Source organism: Bos taurus, chromosome 16 (genome assembly GCF_002263795.3).
Source record: "Bos taurus isolate L1 Dominette 01449 registration number 42190680 breed Hereford chromosome 16, ARS-UCD2.0, whole genome shotgun sequence".
Classification (NCBI taxonomy): domain Eukaryota; kingdom Metazoa; phylum Chordata; class Mammalia; order Artiodactyla; family Bovidae; genus Bos; species Bos taurus.
In genome coordinates this window covers 43,709,845-43,732,745 of record NC_037343.1, presented here as the reverse complement: position 1 = coordinate 43,732,745, position 22,901 = coordinate 43,709,845, and the positions used below count along the sequence as shown (strand labels likewise).

The 22,901-nt window shown below is 43.7% G+C and overlaps 1 protein-coding gene across 6 annotated transcripts in view; it reads right to left on the bottom strand.

Moving 5' to 3' along the window:
• CLSTN1 (calsyntenin 1) overlaps positions 1–20,761 on the bottom strand; it is a 76,023-nt gene extending 55,262 nt beyond the window's left edge. For all 6 annotated transcript variants that reach the window (XM_059875721.1, XM_024976738.2, XM_024976741.2 and 3 more), the window contains exon 1: positions 20,451–20,761. In XM_059875721.1, the coding sequence (XP_059731704.1) occupies positions 20,451–20,541 (91 nt within the window). In that variant the 5' untranslated portion in view covers positions 20,542–20,761. The remainder of the gene's footprint in view (positions 1–20,450) is intronic.
• Between the last annotated feature and the right edge of the window lie 2,140 nt (positions 20,762–22,901).

Here is a 22,901-nt window from a genome sequence, read left to right as displayed (position 1 = left end):
TGTAAAGGTTAATGACACAGAAAGGCTGAAGGCAACAAAGAAGTTAATTTGAAGCTGAAAAGATAGTCTGCTTTGAATAATGGTGAGGAGTCCAACTGATAAAGATAGAAGCCTTACACATTTATTGAGAATAACTTTAAAAATAACTTCCAAGAGGACTGCTTCCATCTTGTCCCCCTAATTAATTTTATAGAAGGGCATCTTTGTTACACTAGTCAAGAGGTTACTTAAGTAAACATTCTTTTTTTTTTTTTTTAAGTAAACATTCTTAACTTCACTGTTAGCAGAAAGAGGCAAAGGAAACTGAGTGGGTGGGTGGGCAGATGGATCCACAAGCAATAGAATAAGGATTTCCTTCTTCAAATAAGTTCCAGGTCTGCTCTACAGATGAGTCTGTGACAATCTACTTGTACCATCCACAGCACAGTATAATTACTGATCCAAAGTCATCCAGGGAGTTATTTAGCATATTTAATTCACTACTATCAGGAAAACGTGGACATTTTAAAGTAGCCTCTAATAAAAATTTTTTTTAACATTTAAGAAGGCTACTGAGGGACTTTCCTGGTAGTCCAGCGGCTAAGACTCCGCACTCCCAATGCAGGGGGCCCAGGTTTGATCACTGGTCAGGGAACTAGATCCCACAGGCTGCCACTAACAGTTTGCATGCTACAACTATCGATCCCAGTGCAGAAAAATAAATAAATATTTTTTTAAAAAACAAACAAAAACCCTTTAAAATTTTTTTAAATTTTTTAAATAAAGAGGCTACCTACCCTTCAGTTATCCATCATCTCATTTTTTTAACACTCAAATTTCCACAGTACGTTGTATTTAACTCTCCAAAGTAATAATTAGCAAGTCTAACTGTAATGCCTGTGTTCCACGGTTAGTCTCCTGAGCTCCGTGGATGCTCTCTCCCGTGGTAACTGAGACCCTCTTGTGAATGTCACAAATGTGATGCGGCAACCACTCCAGTGTGGGAGCCTCATGTCCAGCTGCAACATGGCTTCCAACAGCAAAAGCCCTTGCCCAACTCCTCCGGAAGTTCTAGGTGATAGGCAAGGAGCACGGGGCAGACAGTCTTTAAACTTCTGGGAAGCAGGGGCGAGGTCTCCTTCAGGGTTTGCACTGGGAAGCGACAAGGCAGAAGTGCTCCAGGCTCACAGGATTCCTCTAGAGACCTGGTCATGAAAACTCCACAACCACCTGGCCCCTGTGCTGGGAGCCCTCCCCTCAGCTATAGCCTCCCTGGGAACGGAGGAGGCACCTGGCCCCAGTCCCACAAGACCCCACAGTGATGCACGAGGGTGGTCTGCAGGCTGACATCCCCAGGAAGCCTAGGGATCTTCTCTGACCAACACGGTGGGCACTCAGGTTAGGCTGAGGGGGCCCTATGAGCTTTCCTTGTGCTCTGTTTTCTCTGGTAGTGGCTGTCTGTGCATGAATACTGAGATATCTCAGAACGCAGCCTTGGGAGGCAAAGAAGAGGTAGGAAACTGGAGGAGCTTATTAAAATTAGCATCCTACCAGAAGAGGGGAGCCCAAACCACAGAGGGCAAAGAATACACTGAATTCACATACTACAGCAGTGCTCTGTAACTGGGGTGTGGGGCAGAACCTTCTAGACCTGGTCTCCTGGGCCATGCCCTGGAGTCTGAGCCAGTCAGGCTGACCAGGAACCAGGCAGGTTGGAACCAGACATTCGCCCAGAAGTTCTGCTGTGCTCCCCAACAATGAATAGACATATCAGGCGAAGTTCATGAAGAGGCACTGGCAGAGTTCTCTTTAAGGGAAACTGGGCAATTCTCACTTGTGTTCTCTTAAATGCTTTCTTGCTCTCTGTTACACACCAACCCCCACCCCTCCCCGCCCAACCCTCACCACTATCCCCAGAAAGCCATTTTGTGAGACACCTGTCTTCAGCTTCATTCTTCTGGGATACTTATAACTGGTACCAACTACAGCCCCTGCTTTTGTTTCAGCACAAGAGCCCTCTTTAAGCAAAAGCATTTCATGCTTGACTCTATTCCCTGAAATGAGATGTACGGCAAGGCCATGCATTGATTTTCAGGTCACCCCACCGCCTTTCTGTACATGCAGTGCTGCATACTCATCTGCCTCACCCCATCCCCACCCCATCAGAGTGTTTCCAGATTTTCGTCTTCATTTGTACCAAATCCACACTTACCTACTCTAACTTTCCACCTTTCAGAACCCTTCTAGGACTAGTCTGACAAACTAATTTGAGCTGGGTGCAAATGAAGGATAATGACCAGATACCCACAACTGCATTTTGCAACATATTTCAATGATTTAATGTAAATGTAGGAATGAAGGTAAGAAACGCAGGCACCCTGCCAGGTGGTTGAAGAAAATATTTTTGGAACAGAGCCCTTGAAAGCCTCTCAGTTCATATCTTACGTGCATGGAAATTATTCAGAGTACATGTATTTTTATGCAGTTTTGTACAGAATTAGACAGATAGAATGACAGGAATAAATCTACTGCCAAACCACTCTTGGAGCGTTTCAAGTCATTGATATGTACATATCCATTTCTCAATTTACTCTTACAATGCAAGTCAATCAGGAATCTAGTTATGCAAAAAAGCACCTGCCATGAATTCCTTAAATTTCCTATTCTGCAATGTTATCAGGAAATACAGGCTGGGTTTGCCCTTTTCTTTCTTTTTTATCATCATCACACTTGTCTTGAATTAAAACAGGGCAGGGCGCTGTCCTGAATCATAACATAATAGTCCAGTGGTAGTTTCCAAGTTCTGCATGCTTTTTTAGTCTCCTGACCTTCATATACAATGGAAAACTTTATCATATATAGTTCAGAAAAGGCCACAGAATGTTCAAGACTTTGTGACATTCACTATCAATGCAATGTTCTTAACAGCTGTTACACAAAGTTCTGTTGTAACTTGACTGGAATTGTCTAATAAACCTGAGATACCTGATTGGGGAGGATAAATGTTTTTACATAAAAGTTTTACATTATTTAAAATATAGGGACTTCCCTGGCAGTCCAATGGTTAAGACTCAAGGCTTCCACTGCAGAGGGCACAAGTTCAATCCCTGGTCAAAAAACGAAGATCCCACATACCATGCAACATGGCCGGAAAAATAAAATAAACGTAAAGGTTTTGTGATCAACACAAAATATGAAACAGCTCAATCTTATTTTGCCACTGAGTCTCTCAAGAAGCACATTTATGTTAACAAAAGCAGACTCAACATAGTGATGAGAGAAAGTCCAAGACTGGGGAAGACATGAAGGAACAAACAAGGACGTAGTTTCCCCTAAGTTATTCTAGGTGTTTCAAACCCCAAGGCGTTGAAAACAGACTTGCAGAGAAAATAAGAGGTTGTGGACATATGCTATAGCCAATCTTTAAGGAATCTGTGAAGAATATGGTATCTGGTTCAAGACCTGGAAGAAAATGAACATTTTTAGCTATATTTCAGTAAGTCTGCACTGACCCTGGGCAAAATTCTAGATTGGTTTCTGTGCCTTTAGAGAAGAAAAGAAAATCACAAATAGCTGGTAACATTATTCACAAGAAGAGGTATTAAATAAACATTTTCTCTTTTGAGAGTTATTAGGAAAGTCACCAGAAAGCTAGAAAAATAACATCAGTTTCAAGTTATGAAGTGCCTTGATAAAAATTTTACTCAACTACGAGGCATTTGAATCTCTAAAAATAGTATATTAAACCTTGAAAAGCATTTAACGAGACCATTCCTCATTTCCTCATGACTGAGAACAAGATGGCAAGGTGGAAAACTGGATAGAAATAAAAGTGGGTGGACTTATAGTGACCATCCCAAAAGGTCACTGAAGAAATGCACCCCAGAAACCTGGACCAGACTCTGGTAACCCTTCGAAGGCTCATTCTCAGTTAGTGCTCTTTATCCTCCGTATCAAAGCGGAGAATCACACGAAGCTAGAATGGACACTTAGAAACGTGGAGTCAGGATTCAAAATTACCTGACAGTGTGGAGAGGCAGATCACGTGCAGCAAGAAGAAATACAATGGAGACGAACGTGAACACCAGCACCAGTGCACAGCATCTGGTCACAGTTCAGGACCAATGTGGAGGTTCCTGGGACTGGGGTTAATAAAGTAGGTATGAAGGGACAGCCAAGAAGCTTAGACAAGGGGTAGTGGCCACATGCCACTCCAACTCCACTCCTGTTGTGTGGAACTCTATTAAACCTTCTGCCCCATCTAAAAGGTGGTGTCGACACCAGGGAGCACCCAAAGAGAAAGTAACCAGGCAGGCTGGCAGAAACAAGCTGGTACATAAAAAGCCGGTATAGGGAGGGAAGGAAAGAAGAAGGGATGGTAACTTCCTTTGTGGGTGGGGATGCAGAATGGTTCAGCCACTGGTTTGGCAGTTCCTCAATAAATTACACATAGGATTACTGTATGACCTAATAATCCCACTCCTAGGTATATACTCCAAAGAATTTAAAACTCAAATACAAACTCAAACAATTACCCATATGTGAATATTCATAGCAGCACTATTCATGACAGCTGACAGCTGCAAACAACCCAAAATGTCCATCAACAGATGAATGGATAAATAAACTGTGCTATATACACATGGGGGAATATTACTTGGCCAAAAAAAGGAACGAAGTACTGATATATGCTGCAATGGGAACAAATGTCAAAAACATTAAGAAGTCATACATAAAAGGTCTCATACTGTATGACTCCACTTACATGAAATATTCAGAATAATTAAATCCACAGAAAGCACAGAAGCGGTTGCTAGGGCCTTGGGGGAGAGGGGGAGGGAGTCACTGCTTAAAGGGTATGCGGTTTCCTTTTGGGTAGTGAAATGTTTTGGAACTACGCAGAGGCGGTGGCTGAACATCACTGTGAATATTCTAAATGCCACTGAACTACACACTTTAAAACATTATGTTGAGTGACTTCCTTGGCAGTCCAGTGGCTAAGACTCTGAGCTCCTAATGCAGGGGGCTTGGGTTCAATCCCTGGACAAGGAACTATTAATAGATCCCATAAGCTGCAACTAAGACCTGGCACAGCCAAATAAGTAATTTTTTAAATTAAAAAAAAAAATTTAATTTTATAAAAACTATAGAGAAGTAAAAGGATGAGTGGTTGGTTGCTAGGAGTTCAGGGAGCAGGAGGAATGAACAGATGAGCACACAGATGGAGGACAATGAAAGTACTCTGTACGATACCACAGTGGTAGAGACCTGTCACTATACATTTGTCAAAACCATGGAACACACATGTGTGAACCTGAAACTCTGGACCTGGTGAGGACATATCAAAGTTCTTCAACTGAATAGCAATATTGGGGGAAAGTGTGCATGTGTGGGGTGGGGGCATATGGAAATTCTCTATACTTTGCATTCAATTTTGCTGTGAACTTAAAACTGATCTAAACAACAAGTTTATTAATTTGTTATTTTTTGAATGCAATGGATTCTCGAAGCATCTTAACATTTATTTGATTCTACCCTTCTAAGTAGATCCATGTTTCCTAAATGTATACACCACAAGGGTCCCTGTAAACTATAGGGGAGATGCAGGATATTTTAAATTTGAGGGAAATGTGACACTTTAAGTCTGTCAGGTAGAGACAAGCTGCTGCTGTGCTGTGCTTAGTTGCTCGGTTGTGTCCAGCTCTCTGCAATCCCATGGACTGCAGTCCGCCAGGCTCCTCTGTCCATGGGATTCTCTAGGCAAGAATACTGGAGTGGGTTGCCATGCCCTCCTCCATGGGATCTTCCCAACCCAGAGATCAAACCTAGGTCTCCCGCATTGCGGGTAGATTATTTTACCGTCTGAGCCACCAGGGAAGCCCAGACCAGCTGCTAGTTTGGGGTAGTTCATAGCTCAACAGCAGACTGCACTGCATTCCTTTTGATGGTGTCATAGCTTTGCAAGGCTGAGTTTTCAGCAGTTGCTGTGATCCAAAGAAGTGTCCTGGGAAAATTAATATGGAACAGAGAAGAGGGCGTCAGTGTCCGATCACACTCCAGCTTTGAGAAGCTGTGCCCTGCTCGACAGGAGCACACAGTCCATTAGTAAGTTCCTGGAATTATTTTAAGATGAATTAAAAGTATTATTATTTTTTTCTTTCAATTTCTCTGTATTTTTTTCAAACTGCTACTATGCTGTTAGGATATAAATGTTAGATGCTGGGATGTAAATATTAAGCTGGTTGGACCTAAGCTAATTAAAAAGAATTGTTGGGCATTTCTTTTGGCTCTGTGAAAAGATTACTGAGGCACCAAGGTCCTGTGGGCAGAGATGGGCTGGAGGGGCTCTGGAGCAGACAATGAACACAGATACACTCAGGACATGTGTTAAGGCTAACAACCCTGTAAGGTAGATACTATTACTCCCTTTCACAGAGGGAAAAAATGAGGCACAGAGAGGTTATGGAAGCTGTTGGTGAACACCCAGAAAGCGAGCAGCAGAGCTGGGATGTGAACCCAGGAATCTGGCTACAGAGTCCATGTTCTTCTCCATTCCATGGCACTTACAGAGGGCCAGCACTTCTGTGGAGAGGAAGAGGCAGAGCTGAGATCAAGGTTGTTGTTCAGCCGCTAGTGAAAGAAAGTGAAAGTCGCTCAGTCGTGTCTGACTCTTTCTACTGCAAATTCTCTAGGAATTCTCTAGGCCAGCAGAATATTGGAGTGGGTAATTGTTCCCTTCTCCAGGGGATCTTCCCAACCCAGGGATTGAACCCAGGTCTCCCGCATGGCAGGCGGATTCTTTACCAGCTGAGCCACCAGGAAAGCCCAAGAATACTGCAGTGGGTAGCCTATTCCTTCTCCAGTGGATCTTCCCAACCCAGGAATCGAACCTGGGTTTCCTGCATTGCAGGCAGATTCTTTACCAGCTGAGCTACCAGGGAAGCCCCAGTAGCTAAGTTGTGTCCAATTTAGTTGCTAAGTCGTGTCCAACTCTTTTTCGACCGTTTGGACTGTAGCTTGCCAGGTTCCTCTGTCCATGGGATCTCCCAGGCAAGAATATTGGAGTGGATTGCCATTTCCTTTTCCAGGGGATCTTCCTAACTCAGGGATCGAACCCATGTCTCCTGCATTGTCAGGTGGGTTCTTCACCACTGAGCCACCAGGGAAGCCCTAAGACCAAGGACTTTCTGACAGTGAAAACTGCCCTCCAAAATGGAAGACGCTCTCTGATTAGATGACTTCCAGTGTGGACTGGCCAACTAGCACCAGTGCTCAGAGAGCATTACATCCAAAGTTTCACAACACCATTTCTAAAGCTCTTGTCAACTCCAAAACTGATTTGAGCACAGTGTGAAGACTTCTGAGATACTCGCATAAAAACAAGCGCTACAGAATTTAAGAGTACAAATTTATGTCAATACAATGTACCTTCCTTCAGAATTTTTAATACTCCAATTTCATCATCTTTCCTGACTCAACTGCACGTGAAAAGTTCGTAACAAGTCACCCAGATGTATGCTTCCTGAATATTATTTATTACAGAAAGGAACGGGGTTAAAGATACTCTCAACTGGTCTCCACTATGTTTCCTACTTTTCACATTCTGAGCTATAAAAAGATTATACTGACAACAATAACAACGTCACTTGTTTCCTCTATGGGAAAATGGGCTGACTGAACTAAAATGATTTCTAAAACCACTTCCTTTCTAGAATTCTAGCCATACTAATTCAGAAAGTAATCTTTTAGATAGATAAGGAGTTTTTTTTTTAATTTAGTGGTTTAAAAATACAAATACTTAATGTTCCAATGCAATGATATCCAGGTAACCAGTTATTTAAGTGGGAAGACAAATTGTGAGATTTCAAAAGTAAAGGACTTTATCATAAACGCGGAGAAAGGATTAGATGACCTCTCAAGGGGAAATCAAATTTATGGAATGTAGACTAGCTGAGAACTAGCTCACTGGCCATCTGTGGGAAATGCCAAAACAAACAAACAAACAGTCATTCCCCACCTAGACAAACAGAACACGTACACACCAATGCACAACTTACTTCAGATTCTGAGAACACCCCAAAAGATTTTTCAGGAAAGTAAAGCAAGCAGACTTCTCTTATTGTGGAAGTTACAAAAACATTTTTACAATGGTATCAGTCATTTTAAAGTCTCAAAAGGCCCATATTGTAAGGAAAAACAAAGACATTAACCTTTCAGTTTAAGTATTGAACTTTTTTTTTTAAAAGACAAGTTTTCCCCAGATTTCATCTAGAAAACATTGAGTAATTATACACTACCAAAGAAAAATCCTAATAAACCTGATTTTTAACATGTACTCATACTTTATCACCCATTCTTGCCTTCTCCCTCATTAAAAACATGTCCCATAGTGAACATAGAAAACCAAAGGAATAATCCATAAACATGCAAGAGCTGGACTGATAAAACGGAGGGCACTGACTGCCCACTTCTAAGGGTCCCTCTGGCAGCAGAACGTGCTGCAACAATAGGCAAAGCCAGTCTATAATGAGGGCCATTAAGTCCCGTCTTCCCCAGTCAAGAAAGCAAGTGACAATGTAAATAAGAGGAAGACATGATTATAGGATGGAGAAGGAAATGACAACCCACTCCAGTTGCCTGGGAAATCCCACAGACAGAGGAGCCTGGCGGCCTACAGTCCATGGGGTTCCCGAAGAGTCAGACATGACTTAGCAACTAAACAACAACAAATAATTACAGGAATAAGTGAATTAACCCTAATTTCTCTCCTTTTTTAAGTAAATCACTTGCAAGCTTTGCTTTGCTGCTTCAACTACTACTTAGAAGCAGAGTTCTGGTGACTCAGTCCCCAGCTGCATTTCAACATCAACCACTGCCCCAGGGCACCAATTGTTAGAACTTGGTGGGAAGACTCCTGTGGGGAAAGTAAAGCAAGCAGACTTCTCTTATTGTGGAAGTTACAAAAACATTTTTACATGTGGGGGGAGGGGGTCCCCAAGACCCTCTAAGGGTCTCCTCACAAAGTCTCCCTTTTGCAGCTATACGTCTCGTGAGGCCGAATTTTCTTCACCTACTTCAACCAAACAACAGATAGCAACAAGTTGAATGCAGAATCCTCCTGCCTTCTCTTAAACCCACGGAAAGGGATTAACAAAAATATAAAGCAATGCCAGTCTTCCTAGTAAACTGCTTTTTGTTTTGAAATACGGAGGGTTTTTGTTTTTGTCTTTTGTTTTTAATTTGGGCATATGCAGCATATGGGGATTTCATTATTTCCCCAACGAGGGATCAACCCCATGGCCCCTGCAGTGGCAGCAGAGTCCTAACCACTGGACTATCAGGGAATATGCAGGTATTTTTTTATCAAAAATATGTTGTTACCATCTAATGGGCTGTTACTGCTATTTTAAACAAATTAACAATTAAACATTTTAATATTAATAGGTTCTCAGTTTAATTTCTGATAGAGTGAATATTGAGAGATAAAACCCACATAAACACAAGTTCTTGGAGGTCCTCAATACTTTTTGAGAGCATGGGGCTCCTGAGCCCAGTCTGGAAATCCTAAAGGACTAGTTAAGTAGATCCTACCACAGCCCGCTAATGGACTATTACAGCCACCATACCTGAGACAAATGTTTAATGAATGACACTGAAAAAGTTATAAAATACGCTGTATAAAATCAACTCATTTCTTTACAATTTTGACTTACGTAGATAATTTTCTATAAGAGAAATAAAAAAATCTAGAGATAGACACAGAAGTGTTAAGACTAAGGATCTCACAAAGGTAGTATTTAAGGTCATTTTACATTTTTCCTTTTTGTACTAAATTGTATTATGGGGGGGGGGGGGCAGAATTTGGAGCAGCATTTCCCAGAGTGTGTACCATGCAACACCAGTGCCGCAACAGGCTCCAGAAGAGTTCGTGTTCTACTTAGTTGGATAAATGTTGATTATACCCGGGCTCAGTAATTCCGCAACACACATGATGGTACTAAAAGTTCCAAGAAGTCATACAGTAATGAAACATGTTTAACTGCATGTCCCAAACTCAGGTGACCAACAAACCCTTTGGCTTCCCTGGTGGCTCAGAAGGTAAATCTGCCTGCAATGTGGGAGATCCAGATTTGATCCCTGGGTCGGGAAGATCCCCTGGAGAAGGAAATGGCAACCCGCTCTAGTATTCTTGCCTGGAGAATTCCATGGACAGAAGAGCCTGGCTGGCTAGTTCATGGGGTCAAAAAGAGTCGGTCACGACTGAGCGACTAACACTCACTCACTTAACACCTATCCATATACCATCCTTAGGGAAATGCTGCCTCAGAGATCAACTTATCCTATATAACAATTCAAGGAGGAAGCCCATCCTTTAGCATTTACTGTCAGAAGTCACCATTATTCAGAAGGGATGACCTCCAGAAATGACACCTAAAAACTCCAATTGAGAATTTGGGGAGTTATGTCAAGCATATTTTTTTTTACATTTGCTTTAGTAAAATAATTTTATGAAGCCATAAATTTAATTCATATATATTCAGGAACCTGGAAAATTCAAGAAAAGTTTTCAATAGCACTTCCCCCCCCCCTTTTTTTTTTGGACCTTGCCACAGCATGTGGGATCTTAGTTCCCTGACCAGGGATGGAATCCACACACCATGCCTCGGAAGTGTGGCGTCTTTACCACTGAACCACCAGGGAAGTCCTTTAAATAGCAATTCTTAAGTAAAATTTTCCTTGATGAAAACATTCAGTACATTGGAGCAAATGACACACACCAATAAGTACTCTCCTGAGAGAATGACCTGCACAAACAGGCATTCCCCACGTGGCTGACATGCCACCCGAGGGTCCTGCACCCCAGCCACCCAGGCAGGGCTGCCACCTGGTCCCGGGGGTCTGCTGGCAGCCTGCCTCTCCTCCCTTCTGTTGCCTCTTTTCCTTTTCAGGACACGGTGAACAGGCCACACTCCCTCCTTTTCCTCTCACTCGGATCCTCAGGCTCCTCTGTCCTTCTCGACCTTTCTCTTCCTTCTGGGCTCTTCCATCCAGGCCTGAGCCAACATGTCTCACATTCTCTGAAGCTATCTACAACTTTAAGACCTGTGTACCACAAAACATGAACTAGCACTTCACTGTTAATTAATGATTAATATTGTAATATATAACATATTATAATGGTGAATGTGTGTGATGTGTGTTACTGCCAATTTGCTTGATTTTCACTCGTTCTGGATTAAACCAGTTTCTGACCATCACTTTTGGAGTTTTAAGGAGTTTGTAACAATGTATCCATGGAAAAACATAATCCAAATTCCAATTTATATTCCTAATAAAGCAATCACCGACTCGATGGACATGAGTTTGAGTAAACTCCAGGAGGTGGTGATGGACAGGGAGGCCTGGCATGCTGTGATTTGTGGGGTCGCAAAGAGTCGGACACGACTGAGCGACTAAACTGAACTGAATAAAGCAATATGAATTGCTTTTTCAGGTTATCTGGGAATCAGAAATGGATCCCAGGAAACAATACATCAAGACAAAGCTGGGTGAAGGCAGCCGAAAAACAGGCACTGGAAGACAGCATGGAGCTGGGGGTGGGGGTAGGCAGACAAGGAGCCTCACCTGGGCTGAGTTCAGCCGACCCAGGCAATCCACATTTGGAGAAGTAAAACGTGCCTGAGAGTTTGGGCAGACAAGACCTAAATCTGACGGGTTAGACACGGGTTAACTTTTGTTGGCCACCAATGGGAGATTTCCTCCGATGTCAGGGTTCCACCACTGCCCACCGCACTGGCCTGCCTCTGTTACCCTGTCTGTTACCTGGGTTTCCAAAGATGAGCAAGTACAGTCACGACTGCTCTGCTCCAAGGCAAAGCTTTGGCCCCAAATACCTGTCGGCTCTCCTGCACCCAAGTTGAGTTTTCAGACAAAACAGAAACGTCAGGAAACATTTAGCCTTCTCCCTTCAGGCTTAAACAACCAAAACCTGGCCTGAGTGGCCTGTGTTTGCTTTCTCATTGGCCCTGGCTTCACTCTGTTCATCAGCACTGAAAACCACGTAAGCAAACACCATTTTAATAGAAAAGAAAAAAATGCAAGGAAGACATACTTGCCTTATGCACTGCTTTTTTGAAGTAGTAATAAACACAGCAAACCTTTCAATACTCAGAAAGGACTAACTCTAGAAAAAATGGGGTTAATAAACTCTATCAAATGAATAAATAAATATATATTAATTACTGGCATTTATGACCTTTCTAAAACATTTCATCAAACAAGTATTAATATTGCAGTTATTATTAATTGAAGTCACCATTGGGGGAAAGGCGAGACTATGTTATTAAATTATTCTACTGGTACATCTTCCTCCAAATAGAAAAGGTTTTTAAAATGTCAAATTTCATATGAAAAAGCATTTAATTCATTTTCCATTCTAGGATTTGAATGTTTCTAAAATACTTGTAAGCTGCTTCTTTTAATTAGGCAGGAGGAAGCTTCATACACTTGGGCATGGACTTTTGAAAACCCCTGCCAAATACAAGGGCTGTATTCAGGAATCATGGGTAGATATTAACGGATATTTACAAGCAACTCAGAAGCAAGATCAGAACATTGCCAGTTCGGGGCTTTGTAATTCAGGCTGAGGAATTATCGAGGGACCCTCCCATTAACCCAGCACTAGCAGAGGAGGTGCTCAAAGGCTGGGAATGGCCACTGCCCACCTCTCAAGCCTCCCCACCGTTCTCTGTAATAGTGGTCCAAAGTGAGAGCGGCTTGGGGAGAAAATTAAATTCAAGCCAGTGCATTCTGCTCTTTACCAGCCACTCTGATAAACGTTTGAAACACAAGGCAAAAAAAAAAAAAGATTAGGGATTATCCAAGAATTTTAATTATTTCTGTTATCCTTGCTACTAATTCTGTGAGTAATAGGAAACTGGCATGAATTAGTTATGGCTTTTTCAAGGTAAACATAATCTGCTTGACGCAAAGGGCTTTAATCCTGCAAATCAAAAGCGGCCCTATTCCTCAATTAGCATCTACTGCCGATGAGCTCTGTGAACCGAGCATAGTCTGCCCTTCACCAGGTGCTGGGCATGGCAGAGTGTGCAGCCTCCACCCTGAGGCCACCAGGGAATAAAAGTCTTCGGCAGGGGTATGGGGGTGGGGGTGGGCCATCAGTGGGGAGGTGCCACCCGGGAGGGGTGGGGCTTCATCTGAGAGGGTGCCCAGAGGACCAAGGGCTCTGGCTAAAATCTTAGTCTCAGGACCACATTCAATGAATACTCTGGCTATATTAATTCTATCAATACTTAGGGCCGGTTTCCTGGGCATGCTGGGCCCCATGCTTGGTTTAATGCTCTGCTGCCATCTTGAAACTCCTAATAGTGTTTGAACAAAGGAGGCCCACATTTCGATTACGCATTTGATCCCATCAATATTCATCATTAACTACATCTTAAATATACAAAATTAAATGTGACTGGATTCTGCCTTTCAGATGGAATACATTTTGCTCTTTAAAAGCCACTTAATAGACAACCTCATGCAAATCATTCTCAAGTTTTACACTATCTACAATTTAAGTTTATGACCTTCATTTTTTTTTCCTTGGCAGTTCTTAAAATGAAAGCACTCTATTAATACTTTTAAGATTTAGGAAGAACTCAGAATAAACGCATCTTCACTATACATTAAGTAGGTATTAGAGAAAGATGACATTCATTTTTACTGTTTAAAAATTCACTTTCAATCTAAAGACACTTCTAAGTGTTTTATACTATAATTGAAGACTAGGTATATCATGAATAGTTTAAAGAATAAATCAAAGGACCAAACTAATTTACTTTAACAGTACTTTCTGGGCAATCAAATCCAGGCAATGAAAAGGTAACGAAGAAACCTCGTTTTCTAAACTAGTCACAGTTTAAGAATTCTAGTTGTTCCTTAGACATCCTTAGAATTTCATAAAGCCCAGCCTTAGCTATCTACTCTGCTTGTGACGGGGTGTCCCCCATCACTGGGTTGGCAGCACTGTATTGTACTAGCTCACTTCTCAGATCACAGGCAGAAAGGGCAGGTAGGGGGTGGGGCACAGCTTGGGAAGCTGGGGTGTGGATACTAGGTTACATTTGCTCTCAGTCTGGGTGTCTGCAGAGGCTTCAAGGACTGGTGAGATTCTGTCCTAAGGAGAGTTGATTTAAGTACCAAACAATGCTTTGAAGAAAACGGGTGCTTTGTGAGCCAGTGAGTGCCTAGGCTGGATGATCAATTTTCAGGGACGTGTAAAGAATCATCTGTCTTATAGAGACGGCTACTTGAGTTTCTGCATGCTGGTAGCTCAGATGGTAAACAATCTGCCTGCAATGCAGGAGACCTGGGTTCGATCCCTGGGACCGTGAAGATCCCCTGGAGAAGGAAATGGGTGCCTACTCCAGTATTCCTGCCTGGAGAATCCATGGACAGAGAAGCCTGGCAGACTACAGTCCATGGGTTCGCAAAGAGTCGGAGAAGACTGAGCAACCGACACTTTCACTTTTTTTCTCCTTGAGGGCAGAGGACCAGAATGATATGGGAGATGGAAGGAGAGAAGGAGCAAGCTGGTTGGATGAAATGCCAATTTATCCTGAGTGGAGCAAAAAAACTCAGCAACTTAAAACTATCATAAGAAAACCCTGAGACAATTGTGAGATATTTATCTCCTTAGAAAGACACTCCTGGGAGTGATTACAGGGGTCAGGACTCAATGTAGAATGGTGTGGCAACTCTGGAAAACAGTTTGGTAGTTCCTCAAAATGCTAAACACAGAGTTAAAAAACTCAGTAATTCCACTCCAGTTATATACCCAAGAGAACTAAAAATATATGTCCACTCAAAAACCTGTATGTTCATAGCAGCATTATTCATAGTAGCTACAATGTGGAAAATAATGCAATGTCCATCAACTGAGGAATGGATATACAAAATGTAGTCTGTCCATACAGCATGGAATACTGTCTTAGTCTATCTGGGCCCTATAACAAAATATCATAGACTGGGTGGCCTATAATCAACAGAAATTTATTTATTACAGTCCTGGAGACTGGGAAACCCAAGATCAAGGTGCCAGCAGATTCAGGGTCTGGTGAGTACCCACCTCCTGGTTCACAGCCATCTTCTTGTTGTATCTGCCAGTAGCAGAAGGGGCCAGGGAGCTTTCTGGGGTCTCTTGTACAAGGGCATTGACCCCATTCATGAGAGCCCCACCCTCATGACCTAATCACTTCCCCAGAGACCCCACCTCAAAATACCATCACATTGGGGATTAGGTTTCAATAGTGTGTGAATTTTGGAGGGACACATACATTCAACCTATAGTAAATATTATTCAGCCTTAAGATGGAATGAGGCACTGATCCCCGCTATGATGTGGATAAACCCTGAAAACATCATGAATTGAAAGAAGCTAAGGCCATATGTTGTATGATTCCACAGACATGAAATGTCCAGAATAAAGACAGGCAGTAGATTACTGGTTGCCAGCAGGGGCCGGAGGGGGGCGGGGAGGGGGGGGATGGGGAAAAGGGGGGATTTGGAGTGACTGCTAAGGGCTTTCATCACTTCTTTTTATGATGATGAAAATGTGCTGAAAGTAGATACTACTGGTGATGGTTGCACAACTGGTAAATATACTAAAATCATCAAACTGTATACTTCAAAAGGGTGAATATTATAGTATGTGTCAATAAACCTGCTTTTTCCCCCCAAGTTTTTATTGAAGTTGTTACAGTATTATTTCTGTGTTAAGTTTTTGGGTTTTTGGCCACAAGGAACGTGGGATCCAAGTTCTCCAACCAGGGACCAAAGCTGCAGCCCCTGCATTGGAAATAAACCTGTTTTAAAAATGAAGAGAGAGCGAATGCAGGAAAAGTCTTCTTTTGCCCTAAAACAATAAGTTCCAGAAAGTACAGATCAAAGTAGACTTGAAGAGTGGCAGACTTGACAGAAGTTCTTGTCCTGAGAGAATTATGGTCCGAAACATATTTATGCCTGACCAAAGGTGAAAAAAGAAAAACACGATTCTTCCCCTACTGTGCTACTGCATACCTCGTACTGGGGTTCTGGAATGGAAGTTAACTTTCATATGTGTCTTACAGGTTTTTAAGATGTTCTAAATTCAGTTACTTTGAAGCAACTGAATCTTCCCATAGAATTTTAAAAGTAAAAAAAAGCCTTAGCAACCAATCTTGTGGAAAACTTTAATCTAATAATAATATCATCTTACAGCTAAGGGAGAAAATGAACAAAAATAGCCTTAAAGCATAGGGAAGAATGGACTTATCACACAGGGGACAACTGGATGCTTTGCTCAAATCCTAGGCGATGGAGGCTCCATGGAAAAACCGACCCCTCGAATCAGGCTGATGTGTTGGCAGGGGGACCATCAGAGCCTAAAGGCTCCTAACTCTGGCCTTTGATAGCCTTTACTGGTGTTAAGATGTCGCTTCTGAGGGTTTGGTTTTTGTTGTTTTTTAACAGTGCAAGAACATGACACTGCATAAATCATTTCCACCCAACTCTGAACCCATTTACATTCCTGAGGCTCTACTAAAATCTGTATTTTATCACGAATCAGTATCTTAAATTTCAAGATACATTTCTTAAGTACCTCTACTGTTACCAACTCATAACCACAGAAAAAGCAAGGTATATTTTTAAAACCCTAATGATCTAAAACCTCAATTAATCAGAACAAGTGAGAAATAACTCTTGATTTTTCAGAATAACCAAATATACTTTGTTTCAAACCTTAAAATGAAAACTCTATGCAAAAAAATTACATTTTATTGTTTTAGAAAATAATAATTCAATCACTTTTTTCATTTCTTAGAAATTTAACATCCCTCAGGTTCCTCATTTTAAACATCAAGAATTGGCTTAGTGGGACTTCCCTGGCGGGCCAGTGGTTGGGACTTTGCCTTCCAACGCAGGGGGTGCAGGTTCGATCCCTGATCAGGGAGCAAAGATCCCACATGCACTGTGGCCAAAGCATACTATAACAAATTCAGTGAAGACTTTGAAGGCGGTCCACAGCAAAAAAGACAAAAAAATTGGTTTAGTAAGCTTAACCAAGTCCTGAAACTAGTGTCGTGGAATTATAGCATTTTCCAATTTCATTAGGAAAATAATGTTATATTTCACAAAAATTCCAATTATTGGATTATATTCCTCATACCTAAGACTTAATTCACTGTTTTCTTTTTGGCTCAAAAATCAAATAGTACTGACCCACATAATATGTGATATGAATGCTTAAAATTTCCTTTTGAAAAAGAACTTCTAGGAAACTGCTTGGTTTTCTGCTTCTTTTCCTGAAAGTAGCATGCAGCCAAAAGCTAGGTTCCAGTCAACTGAGGGTTCCAGTTAACAGAGTCCTAGCTCTTAAATTGCAACACATTCAGAATCATTAATATTATTTCTTTAGTAGTTATAGGTATCATGTGAAATAAATATATTTACTTTCAGCAACAAAAATATTAAACTAAGCATAATATTTAAGTCTATGATAAACTTACTTTTCCTCAAAATTGCTTCTGAAAAGCAAGGTAACAAATTAAGAAACTGTTTTCCCAAAAAGGTGAGAATTACAGTATTTTTGAAACATGACCTTAACATGATAGCCAAAGAGTTACAGTCTACAAAGCTGTTTAATGATCTCATGTCCCAACACTGCAATGAATAGAATGAATCCTTGAAAAATTATCTACTAGTGAATTCTCTTATCCATGCTGTAGAATTCAAGTTCCTTTAGATTCTATGTCTATAATGCTTTTCTCAGCATTAAACATCTATGTCAGGTGAAAATCAGGATGTAAAAACACAGTGGTGCCTAAACCAAACATGACCGTGCATTCATTCACACAGCACTGAGTCCACTGAGTGCAGGTGATAGGATACACAGGTGAGTACCACAGACCACTTGGGGTGCGTGTTCCAGTGAGGAGAGACAGGCAATGAACAGAGTAAGTAAATAACAGAGCTTGTTAAGATGGGGTAAATGCCATGGAGAAGTAACAAGTGAAGCAGGGGAGGGAAGATTCAGGGGTTCAGAGAGATGAAATTTCAACCAGGATGGTTTGGTAAGCAGAACCTCTACTGGGAAGTCTGTGTGCAAATGGGAAAATAACAGTGCACGTTATTTATTTGGCTTTGAAATGCATTACAAGATTGCATTTGCTCTTATTTAGTATTCATATAAACTTTCTATTTTCTCTATTTCAGTTTTCTATTTCCTGATCATTGACAGACTGGAGAAGAAGGCAGGCAGCCTTGGGCATGCCAAGGAAATTTCTCCTAATTTTCTGGTTTACTTGATTTTTTTTTTTAAGAGAACTATAGCTACAATTAAAATGAAATTTAGGGTTCTCCATAAAACAATGAATAGTCAAAATGGAATTTATATTATAAACCTTACAGCAGCTTAGGTTATCTTCCTCCCATTGTTTTTAGAGGCAGCTAGAGTATGAACCAACAGCAGATCGCAGTGTCACACTGTCTGGCAGGATTAAGAATTCACGTATTAGCTGAAAAGATCATCTTTTAAAAAGAGCCCACAGAAGGTGTCTCCACAAATTGCCTGTTTACATACAAAATATGTTTCTGATAGCTCAAAAAGAAATCGTTTTATTTGCATTTCATGGAACACATTTTCTAACTGTAAGCTAGAAAAAGAAAAAACAAAAAACAGAACAACACAACAGAATAACTGAGGTTTAAAATGCTTTTATTTTGAAGACTAAGAATTCTTAAATACTAAAAATGCACCAAGAAATCTTATAGAAAGTTAGCAAATGACAAAGGACTCGAGTCCTCAACGTGTCTTTCATGTGAGATTTCTGTTAGTCCACCATAAAAACTATACTTGATAGTTGAAATCTTCAGCAATGCTAATAGGCTACTTAATTAGCCCATTGCTAATTCAATAATGAACAGTAAATGTAGATGAGTGGACACACTTAAGAAAAATGTGGAGTTTTAATAAGAAATATTATCACTGACTAAACTAAATACACTTGTTCCCCAAATATCCAATCCCAGCACATATTTTTAAGCTGTGTGGGTTTTCCCCAAGAGAAGCAAACTTTGACATTTTTTCTTGGATATATTAAACTTACAGACCTCCATCCCACATCTGGAAAGAACATTCCAAACTCAGCTTGATGTAACTTTTAAAGATCAAATTGAGAGCAATTAGATACTTAGTGACTGAGATCTGAATTTGACAGAGTCAACAGAATGTTAGAAATGAAATAAATAAAAGAAGTATTCAAAGTTTATCATCCTCAATGTGACGAAAGGAACATAGAACAAAAGATGCATTTGCCTCTCCTGCCCTTTAATTTGTGAACACCATACTTCTCTTGATATGTCATGCCCAGAAAGAGAAAGTGAGATTTTTTTTTACAAGCCTGGCTAAATTGAAATATGACCATTCCATCTGGGCTTCCATCAATCCTCCCTCCCTCCAATTTTTATTTTAAAAAACCATAAGCACAAATCTAAGTACTCTCTATAGACTACACCTAGATTACTTTGCTCCAAGGCCGAGAAAAATGTTTACCAATCCAAGATCCACTCCGAAGCATGTATCTGCAATGCGTAAGCTTTTCGTTGGCAAGATCAGTCAATATCACAAGGCGTGCAACATTTAAAAGGTTAAGTGGTTGAAGGTTAAAAAATAACAAAACAATCGATTCACTAACAAATATTTTTTTGTCAAGTAACCATGAAATAATTTCGACCCTAAGAAATCAAAGAGGGGTTTCTCCTTTTTGTATGGTGTAAATTACCGTCAGAAAAACTGCACCAATGTGTCGGGGGCGGGAGAGAGGAAGATTTCTAACACCGGGTGAGACCACGGTTGTAAACCTCATCACGATTTCACCTTTGGGTGAAAAGGTGGGAGGGGAGCCAAAAGTTTCAGCCTCTGCTCCTTTGAAAACAGACGTTGGTAAGACCCTGGACGGAGATGGAAAGGGGCGCAGATGCCGCGTCTGCGGTTGCAGCCGCAGATAATCGGGATCTGGGAAGGGATGCGGGGGAGTGGTTTCTTATGTAAGCATACACCAAAAATTGTGCATGCACCCCCAGCCTGATGCACATCTGAGCACACAACACAGGCACACGGCATCCCTCCCCAAGAATGCAGCCCCAGCTTGCGGGCGCTGCCGAGGAAGGCGGACCGATCCTTCGGCCTGTCCGCACGTTCCCCGCGATCCGTGCAGCCACCACCCGGACGTGGGTGCAATGCGGGCGGCCAGGGCCCCGGTGCGGCGCCCGAGACGGAACCTAGCTTCCCCCCGGCGCCTGCAACGCGCGCGCACGGCCTCCGGTGCCCCGACCCAGAGCCGCTCGCCTGGCCCCGACCCCTCGCTTTCCCACCCGGCTCCCGGCGCTCGTTCCCCGCGCCCCGACCCGGCCTCGGGGCTTACCTCGCGAGGCCCAGACCCCGCCGCTGCAGAGCAGCCCGGCCAGCAGCAGCCAGGCGGCCGGGGCCAGCGCGGGCGCAGGGCGGCGCAGCATCGCTCCGGCTCCCGGCGCCGCGGCCGGCCCGAGGCGGGAGCGGCAGGGACGCTCGTGGGGCGCCGAGCGGGGCTCTCGCGGCCCGGAGCCGGCTGCTTGCCGCCGCGGCGAGCACTGGGGTCCGAGGAGGAGCCGCCGCCGTGACGCTGGGCCGCGGGCGCCCTCCCCTCGGCGGAGGCAGCGCTTCGCTTGAGGCAGCGGCAGCAACTAAGATGGCGGCGGCGCTCTCTCTCGGGTCCGGCGAGGGTACCCGGCCGGGGGCGGGGTGGCGGCGGGAGGGGCGGGGAGGGGAGCGACGGCGAGGCGCGCGCGCGGCGGCCAGGGGAGCGCGCGGGGCGTGGGGTGGGGGCGGGGCGGGCGCGCCTCCGAGTGCGCCCGCGGGGTCGCGCCGAGAGACAAGCTCCCGAGAGGTTGGGAGAGTCCGGGGTTAGAGAGGGGGCTGCATCCCCCGCCCTAGTCGGCTGCTAACGAGGGCATCAACGCCTCCTTCCCACGCGCGCTCCGAGGCTCCGGAGCCGACCTAGCGGTACCCTGGGACGCGTGCCCCCCCTTTCTCCCCCTTTCCACCCCCACCCCCAAGGACGCAGACCCCGTTTGGAGGGTGCAGCCATGGGCCCCTGAGCGACAGCACCCTGTGCCACTTCGAGCAAGTCACGTCGCCTCCTAGAACCTCGGCGTCCTCTTCTGCCAAGTGGAGGTGCTGAGAGGGAGCTTGCGGGGTCGCAAAAGGTGTTCAAGGAGACGAGGTCAGCGAAACGCGCTTTGTAAACAAGTCAAGGCTGCGCAGCACGTGCTGTGGTGGTTGTAGCCCTGGGAAAAGGCATGTTTGTCCCAAGTCCGTAGTGAATTTGCAAGTCGGGGGTCCCTCCATTTGCTGAAGAAATCCGTATGTGGCTTTTTAAAGGCGGGTGGTGCGGGTGCCCTTTCTAGATTTTAGTGTGACGCTAACGGTCCCTTAAAAATGCAGAGATCCAAATGGATAAAGAAGGATCCCTTCACAACTCTCTCAATTCCTTCTCTTCTCCACTTGTCCTGGGGACCCTACCTCCTCCCGCCCCCACCCCAGAACAATCATGGATGGTCTCCCGCGAGTCATAGAGCCACCGTACCCTATGGGCCGACTTTACTGGCTCCATTTTGCAGAGAGGCAAACTAAGGCGAAATGACTTTCCCGGTTGAGACAACTGCTGTAAAAAGATCAGCCCTCAGGGACAAGGCTGGCATGAGGGAGACACCCACAGCCAAAGTCAAACAGCAATAAAATGTTAATTATTGAAGACTCTGCTGGAAGACCTATCAGAGGGAATTCACAGCACAGTGATTGGCACAGTGATTGGCCATGTTTGCTGAGAAGGTCTGGCTGGCTGGTGGGCTTTGTGGGAACCAGCTTGGGGTGGGGGTGGGGTGAAGGAGGGTGGGCAGCCAGGGAGACTGGGAGGAGAATGAGTCACTCAGATTGTGTAGAGCAGAGGACTTATTTAGGAGAGTAGTGGGCGAAGAGCCCAAAAAAGGTAGACTGTGGCCAGAGGGAAGTGCCTGAAATGTCAGAAAGATGGATTTGGACCGAATCCTACAGGCCACAGGAAGCCTTGAACAGCAATGAACAGAGGCGTGATGTGACCTTGGAGGGAGTTTCAAAGCCATCTGTTATGGAATATGCTCCTCCTTGTCTTTATGCCTCAAAGTCATCTTCCTCCAAAGCCTAAAGACTCCACCTCTGCTCCCCTGTCCACCCAGCCCCTGAGCCCAAGAGGACCAGACTCCCATGGGTGGACCCTTCCCAAGACACCTGCCTGGCCCTTGTGTCTTTAAGCCACACCCACCCCCTCCTTCCAGCCAGCACTGCAGAGTCATACTCTCCGGGTGTGGCTGTTCCCTCCCTGGTTCCCAGATACTCCCTGCTGCCACCTCATCAGGTCCAGACAGCTCTGCTGGGCTTCCCATCCCTCAAGCCTGGACCCACCCAGCTGAGTTCAGGATCCACTATCAGAGGATCCACTATCAGAGCTCAAGTTCATTCCTTCCCAGAGCCAGCATAACGTGGCATGCTGGCATCACATGGCACACCATCCACAACCTGTGCCCTGAGCCTCCAGTCCTATTAGTATACTTCTGAGCTGCCTCCTCCAGGAAGTCCTCCAGACTCTCAGGCCCTCCCTCCATAAACCCACACTCTCTGAACTGGATGACCCAGGCTTAATAATCTGCTTTTTTTGCTGTTGATTGACTATGCCTTGTGTGTCCTTTTCTCCTCCATGCTATTCTAGTGGGAAGAACCAGTGCTGATTCAGTCAGACGGCACTGGCTGAGAATTCTGGCTTCTGCTACTTCAAATGACCTTGGATAAGTTACAAACCTTC